Source organism: Gymnodraco acuticeps, unplaced genomic scaffold, assembly GCF_902827175.1.
Source record: "Gymnodraco acuticeps unplaced genomic scaffold, fGymAcu1.1, whole genome shotgun sequence".
In the NCBI taxonomy this organism is placed as follows: Eukaryota; Metazoa; Chordata; class Actinopteri; order Perciformes; family Bathydraconidae; genus Gymnodraco; species Gymnodraco acuticeps.
In genome coordinates, this window is record NW_022989923.1 from 645,662 (window position 1) to 654,406 (window position 8,745).

General features: G+C 40.8%; 1 protein-coding gene across 1 annotated transcript in view; it reads left to right on the forward strand.

Annotated features, from left to right (window-relative positions):
• Positions 1-8,745, forward strand: part of orc1 (origin recognition complex, subunit 1) — a 66,026-nt gene that overhangs the window by 1,201 nt on the left and 56,080 nt on the right. The window contains 4 exon segments of the mRNA XM_034209860.1: positions 29-201; positions 881-1,316; positions 2,529-2,757; positions 8,084-8,146. Of these exon segments, the coding sequence (XP_034065751.1) occupies positions 29-201; positions 881-1,316; positions 2,529-2,757; positions 8,084-8,146 (901 nt within the window).

Consider the following 8,745-nt stretch of genomic DNA (forward strand, 5'->3'; position numbering starts at 1 on the left):
TCTTTTTCTCTCTCACTTTGGGTTTCAGAGAACGGGAAACAAAAGAAAGTGGTGGTTCAGTGGTTTGTTCGTGTGTCTGAAGTGCCTTTGAGCAAGCTGAAGCTGCTGGGCAGAGAGCCCCACCCTCAGGAGATCTTCTACTACCAGGGCCGCAGCTGTGACGATGAGGTGGACGCCGAGTCCATCCTCAGACCTGTGAAGGTGACTTTTAGTGACATCGGAATAACATGAGAGTATTCCTGTCATTTATTCATAGTTTTTTCTTTATGAACTGGACAAGTGTTCTTTGGTTAGGTCTTGATAACTGCAGTTCAAACAACACCAAATTCTAAACATTTGAATAATCTTTAATAATTAAAGAAATAAAAGCCGAAGCTAATTATCTTAAAATTAGGATTTCACTGATCATTCCTTAAATGGGTCCTTCTCAGAGTCAGATGTGACACTTATGTTTACTTAAAGGTTGATTAAACTTATGTCAGACTGACACATTGAAATGACACGTCAAGCCTACTCCATTGGCTTCCTTAAGAACTCTCACATGGTTTAAAGTTAAATCTAACCAGAACAGTGGGGTTCAGTAAAAAAAAGGATTGGACATTGATTGACTTTATTTTATCTTGATCACGACCCAATTAATTATTCCCAGGATGATCCCAATCCCAAAAGCTGTGAATCTGTCAGTTGCAAGTTTGACAGTAATGTAATGCTATGCTAAATTAGTGTAATTATTAGTGTGTGTACGAGTTTATCAACACCACTGAAGTAGTTTTCTGATGTCAAATATCTTCATGGACAGGTCCTCCAAGAAGCAAGAGGGAAAATGTTTGCTTTGAAACATTTTACACTAACCCTCTATGTGTCTGTCCTGTGTTCACAGGTACAGCGTCTGGATGGAGCAGCTCCGTTCCCAGACTCTGACGACCAAGACACCCTGTATGTGAAGCTGTCCTGGGACTCGAAAACCTTTAAGTCGGTTGACTCTGCTCAGGTGGATGCTGCCTCCTCTTCTCCTCCTCCCTGTTCCAGATCATCCCTCCCCCCCTCAACCCCTTGCTCTCCCCCTGCAGGGACTCCAGCGTCCCGAGGCCCTGCTCGACGCGCCTTGCCCACTCCAGATCTCGCCATCATGCGCCGGGCAGCTCCCAGGGAAGTGAGATACTCCAAGGCCACCATGAGTGCAGGGAAACCCAGTACTGCAGAGGCAGAGTCAATGCACTCAGCCACCAAACGGTCTGCCTCAAAATGCCTGAGTGCCAAACGGAGGAATACCTTTGCAAGGACGCCCAGCATTTGCAAGAAACTGGAGCTCAGCAGTGAGTGTTACATACATACATACTTACATACACACATGCACAGGTATACATACTTAGATAAACTCATATACACACATGCATACATACATACATACACAAATACATGCATACACACATGCATACGCCTTCTTTGCTGGTGTTAGTATTAGCAGACTTTCGTTTGTGTAATTATCAGTTTTGGCAAATGCATATCAGCTAACAGGCAGCAAGAAATTGCAACATAATATGTGATATATATATATGTGTGTGTGTGTGTGTGTGTGTGTGTATATATATATTAGGGCTGTCAAGTTAACGCGTTAACGCAAAAAAAAATTAACGCCACTAATTATTTTAACGCGATTAACGCATGTGTATTTTTTTTCCTCGGCCGCCCCGTAGTTTCAGAGCGCATCGAGTTTAAAATACCATCTACAAGCTGATGCTGACAGCCCCGCTCCTGCCGCCCGCTTGTGGCAGACCACACTTCCACGCTCACCGGCAGGCACCGACTGGTTGTTGGGAGGACCGGGAGGGTGTGTGTATGTGTGGCCCGAGAGAGCGAGAGAGAGACCTTACGTGCATTGTTGTTGTTAGCATCTGGTGCTAGCTAGCTGCGCTATCGGATATACGGAGCTGTTTAAATGAAAACAGAGGAGCGACATTTCGCCACAACTGTGGGTATTTTTTTCAACGGGTTCGGTTCTGGGTAAAACAAAGAAGATGCGGGTCAGATTGCGGGTGTTGCATAATAAATATATTAAAATAATAAAATGTAATTGTTTAAATCCTTAGACCTCTCCCCCGTGGGACCGCGCATAATCCTAACCTCTGCACCGCATCAATCTGCTGCTGAGCGTGCAACATTCGAAATGGCTGAGGTGAAGGCGATGCTCGGAGAATACAGCATTGTCAATAACTCTTCCTCAAGAGCGAAATCCAACGTCTGGGAGGCTGTTGGTGTCATCCTAGATGGAGAAAAACATCCCACGCGTTTTGAGCCAAATACGCAACTGCGTGTGTTAATAATTGCATGTTTTCAGCTCATAGGATGTTCGGGTCGATTTGCGGATCTTGTGCCGAAGGGTCGGGTAGGTTTGCGGAACTAATTGGCAATATGTGCGGGTAAATAAGTTATGATAGAGTAGGCAGTTTAAGCATTTTCATATATGATGGCTCATTCTGCTCGTTTCTGAAATCCTGAGGTCACGTTTTCTCTCCTGGTTTTGTCAGGTCCAGAAAAAAAGTCTGTGATTGCTGAGGACCACCTGAACCAGCTGCTGGACGAGGACCCAGAGTCGGAGCTGATGTTGGCTCAGAGACTGTCGTCTTCCCCTCCTCAGGCCGTGCTGCTCAAACACAACCTCACTCCTCTAAGGAAGAACCTGAAGTCGTCTGTCCTCCTCAACAAAATGTGTCTGTCTGAGATCAACAGCTCTCCATCATCAGACCACTCCACCAGGTCAGTCGGCTCTCACGCAGTCAAAGCGCCCACAGTATATTGGCAAAAAAACGTAGCTGTGCTAGCAGCACAGAGAAATATGTCAGTCTTTAAAAAAAAAATAAAGCTCTCAACAACAATTGGATGGATTGTGATGAAATGTGGTTCACATTTCCTCTATAATGAATTGTAATAACTTTTGTGATCCACCGACTCCTCCTAGGGCCATCACCAGGTCAACATCTTAATATGTCCAATAATCAAGACAATTTGAATAAAGGGCAAGTCTACACTGGATTATTTAATTTTCATAGACCCAACATAATAACCAGGACAATGTGGCATCTGAACAGCTGATCCAGATAGATCAATGTCAGCCATGTCCACAGGTTTTTTGACCTTAAGAGTAGTTCAATAAATAAATACAAAAAATATAGTTTGTGTCACCTTGCTATAAAGTGGTTAAAAAAACCTGGTTGAACACACATTTAAACAGAGATAACTGCTTTAAACCGCTCTTGTGTTGGATAAAAGTCCTCAGCAGGTGGAGTTAATGATGTGTTACCAAATGGCTTTGTTGGGACACCCAGGGTTGCGGTCAAATAGTCAATTTAGCTTAGGAACCTTCCTAACCGAGTGAAATGACCCGGAAGTACGTCAGTGGCAGCCATGATAAGTGCCGTTCAATTCTCTAGATCAGTGGTTCTCAAAAGAGGGTACGCGGACCCCTAGGGGTACGTTGGAGTACTGCAGGTGGTACGTGAGATTTATTTTATGTTAATGAAAAAAACAAACATAATAATTAATGCATTTACACAAACAACTAATAGTAGATTAACTACTTTATTCAAAGGTTTACAGAAATTCTGGATAATAAAATGGGAAAAGTAAACAGGGCGGGGTGCTCTCGTTTCCTCTCCCTCTCCTGACAGCCCGTCAGTCTCGAGTCGTGCAGCTCGCTGAACCTGTAATAAGTGACCCGACAGTAAAGAATACATATATTTATAACTAGTTCAGCTAGTTCCAGAGTAGATAAACTAGCTAAGTGTGTTAGGTCTAACTCTTAGTGTATTTTGCTCGGCTCAACGGTCCGTCACAGCGGCGGAGCTGTGATCATGCAGAGCTGCGTGTTCTCCGTCAGCAGCAGCTGATCTGATCTCTCTCGCCTCGCGTTTATGTCCAAATCTATCAGATCTAGCTAGTTCTAGTTAATTATATGACTGCCTGCTTTTCAAACGACCTAAACAATAAGCATTGCTTGACAACGGCGTGTGGCCGCAAAGTAGGGCTGTGCAATTAATCATATTTTAATCGCGATTACGATTATGGCTTGTGACGATTATGAAAACAGCATAATTGACAAAATACGATTATTTTGCTGGGTGTGCTTTCGCCCCTCCCTAAAAGCCCACTCGGCCACGTGGGAGTGACATGTGTTCAGCGCGAGCGAAGATGTCAGAACAAGAGCAGCAATTCGTTAAAAAGAATGGTCGCGGGGAGATTCCCAGTCGATCGCGAGATGTGTCTAAAAATAGAACAACAATATTCTGTTTTATCGTTAATGTCCTGTATCATAATCTTCCCGTGCCAGAATAATGCACTTGTACGCATCAAAGCTTTGTGATTGGCCGGCGTGGCTGGTGGGCAGTGGGCAGTGCAGTGACAGTCCGCACACACACAAGACCGCAATTATGGCAGAAGCAAAAAAGCCCAAAATATATAATTTTCACTCCGAGTGGGAGGATGATTATTTTTGTATCTATTCCAATTCAAAGTCCATCTGTCTCATCTGCAATGCGAGCGTGGCTTTATCGAAGAAGGGTTATTTAGGAGCGGCATTTCAAAACAGTGCACAAACGCTACGAGACGGAATTCCCTCCTGATTCTGCCCTACGCTCCCAAAAGGGGAGGGGCCTGAAAGGACAGCTAAATGCACAGCAGTCCCTTTTCACCAGGCCCAACAACAAGAGCAAGGCTGCTACCATAGCATCTTATCGTGTCAGTCACGTTCTTGCGAAACACATGAAGTCTTTCAAAGATGGCGAAGTTGTGAAAGAAGCATTCCTGGAGGCTGCCGACGCGCTTTTTGGGGACAGTCAAAATAACAGTAGCATTTCAACAGGTTTTTGATATAATAAAAACTCAAGTTAGATACCGTTATTAATCAGCTGTAAGTTTTAGTTTGTTTGAACTTATTCATTATTATTATTGTACAAAATGGTATAAGAATGCAAACTTAAATTGATTATAGTCTATTATCAATTCAGGTTAAGAAACTAGTGTTGCTTGCATCCTATTTTAAAGGCATTTATTTTTATACTCTAATAAAATGCAACAAAAAAAGGGTTTGATTCTATTAATGTTGTCTTTTTTATTGCAATGTGGCAGCAGATTCCTGAGCAGCTTCAGATCTGAGTTGTCTTATTAGTAAGCCTCATTTATACTTTTGTAGCAACACTATTTTTATATAATGGCAAAGAAAGGGTTCAGAGTCTTTTCTTTTTTTCCTGTGTCATATGTGGCAGCACTGCCACAAGTTCCTCTTCAGAGAGGGTCTTCAGTACAGGTGGCAATATCCACTGCCTGCGCTCATCTCTGAAACCAGACCATGTAAACAGGCTGGTGTTTATTGCAAAAAATCTTTAAGAGATGACACGAGCAGCCCTACCAGCATTTGCCATGGTGGCCTAAACATTTTTATTTGGTCTTAAATTGTAGTTCAACATTTATTTCCTGTTACTTCTGGACCATGACGGTTGGCCAGCCTTCAACGTTTAACTGAGTGGAATATGTTGAATATGTTTTACCAAAATGTTGGCTATATGTTAAGGAGTTTTCAGTAGGTTGTGACAGTGCACTGCAACATATTTGATTTAATTTATTTTGGTCTAATTTATTTTTATTTATCATATTAATAATATATGTTTAGTATGGTTTTGGAAGTGCGCTCCAACATATTTGTTGATCTTGTTTATTGGTAAAATATTATTTGTTTTAAAGTTCAATAAATGGTCAATGAATAATCGTCAAAATAATCGTGATATCAATTATTGACCCAAATAATCGTGATTATGATTTTTGCCATAATCGCACAGCCCTACCGCAAAGTATAGCGCAGCATTATGCATATGTTTATATGAGGGGTCAAAATCCCATGCTCATAAAATGCTCATATATATTTTTTTCTCTTCATTCCCATAGCCCCAAAATAAATAAATATACCAATTTTAGGGAAAGTAACGAAGTTTGAGCAGTGTGGGTTTTATATGAACAGAGTTACACATATTTCAAAACGTGAAGTGTAATAACTGCAGTTTGCCTCCCTGTCAGAATGACAAAGATCCTCAGTGAAGCACAAGCCCATGTTTCACTACATTGTACAACTTATTAAAAAGATCAGTTCAATGCAACTAATGTCGTCTTAGTGTTATTGCATGATGTTAAAATTGGTTTGCCATGAATTTAGTGATGGATTGTAAACATTTTAAATGTAGCATTTAAGTGTTTCTCAGTTGGTGTTTCTCACTGATGGTGCAGCGCTGTACTGTACCTCTTTATATAGGCATGTTTTCCTTAACGGTTTTCCTTGGCTGAATTTTTTTTCAATAGGGGGTACATTATTGAAAAAAGGTTTTCCTTTTATAAAACAGCTGCGGGCAGCAGATACCGTGAGAGTCCCGGACATGAATTCATAGATCAAGGCAGACTGGTTTACTCTCCTGTTTTGCCAATCCGGTGCTTAAACAAAGGCAAGGCAAGTTTATTTATATAGCACTTTTCAACACAAGGCAATTCAAAGTGCTTTACAAAAAAATGAAAGACATTAAGAAAATGGCATTTAAAATCAGTCATTAAAAAGAAAAGCTAATAAAATAAACATATAGCTCTACACCCCTGGCCGACATGTCCTTAAAATGAAGTCCGAGTTTGAAATATATCTCAAATAATGTCTGCACTGCCATTTCCCCACATAAACATAACAGTCTGCAATTAAACGGTTGTCTCCTGTGCGCTCCTCTTCCTACTTGGCGCACCGGTAACTCTCGTGCGCACGAGAGGCTGAGACCAGGCTGAGCCGCCGAATTCCTCGGAACATCATAAAAGCCATTTTCAACGGTTATCTGGTGAAAGATTAACTAGGCTACTGGATGAAATAATATGACTGGTATAGGTGCGAACATTAAACACTTTTTTAAAAAAATATTATGATAAAATATTTGTATATATTTATAATTCTGCAAATATTACGATAAACTCACAGCTATTTCGCGGTACCGGTCCGCGGACCGGGGGTTGGGAACCCCTGCTCTAGATGATAAGAAAGGAGGTTTCAAACTATAACCTCCTTTAGCTTAGGAAACACTGGACCACCCTCACCGAAAGGAGAGGGGAAAATGCTGCCCCACAATGCCTTGCGGCCGCAGCATTTGCCGTCACTCAACAGTCGGCCGTTCACGCAAACAACCTATTATGACCGAGAAATGATATCATGAAAGTTACGGTGCTTATTAAGCATTTTAAAACGTATGTGGTAAGTTGCCAAAGTGCTTTGTTTTGAACGTTCATCAGTATTATAATCAAAAAGAGAAATATGAACGTTAGTTTTTACTGAAATGATCAAATAAAGTCAACATTTCACAGTCTTTACTGAGCTGTGTGGGGTTTGTTCAACTTTTAAAAGATGTTTGAATGGTGATATACACAGTGATAGATGTTAAGGACTAACGTTTATAATAAATACATCTGTATTTATTTTAAGATATTTTTATAGTTCATACAATCATACGTATTGGGATCATTTGTATTAATGTGGACCGGAGGGAGAGGGTGACGAGCATAAGTTTCACTTTCCTTTTTTATTTCAATTCCAACTTTGGTCATGAAGAATATGTTTCTCTGTTGTCCACGTTCATAAAGCATAAAGCAACAGCATCAGAGCACGGTGCAGAGTCTCTAGATGAGTTTACAGTAGTCCCTCGTTCTTATTGAACATCCATGTTGTAGTCCGCTGTATAGAAAACTGTAGTTTCCATAGTTTCCCCACAGCAGCAGACGCACATTCATGACGTCCGCTGGCGCATCATAAACACGTCGGATAGTGAAAGTGCATTCGGATTCTCTAACGTACTAAACGTCTAAGTCCTTTTTGGATTCTCCTAAAAAAATACAAAATGTCTTAGCTCAGATCAATTTGATCAGCTTTCATGTCCTTCAGGTGTGAGTCTGCACAGTGGGGTAAACGTGTTTTTAGAGTTTACAGTCACACAAGTGATAGTCCGGTATTTGGGTCCATTGTTCTTTAACTAAATGCCATATAACCACTACAATCTAATGTGTCTTTAAACAGAGCTACCACTCCCTCCAAAAAAAGAGAACCGCAAACACTGAAGGAACCTGCCCTGGAAATGCTGTGAGTACACACACACACACACACACACACACACACACACACACACACACACACACACACACACACACACACACACACACACACACACACACACACACACACACACACACGTATTGTATTATTGTATGAGAGAGGTTCCAGGTTGAATTGAGGCGAATATTTGTAATGTTCAGAGGTTGTGTGTTTAATATTCATGAGAATATTTGTCATTGTTCAAATGATAATAAACATTAGCATAAAGCATATTTGTCCACTCATATGTTGATAAGAGTATTAAAAACTTGAAAAATATTCCTCTAAGGTACATTTAGAACGGATAAAAAATGTGCGATTAATTTGCGGTTAATCGCGATTAACTATGGACAATCATGCGATTTAAATATTTTAATCGACTGACAGCCCTAATATATATATATACACAGTGTTTCCATAGATAATATATACACACACCTACCTACCTGCAGGTCTTTCTCTCTGACCCAGTTCATTAAATAAAATATAATACACACACTCTTCACTGATTGTACATGAACGCATTGTAATTAGAGCTGTAACAACTAATCGACTTAATCGGTTAAAATCGATGACCAAATTAGTTG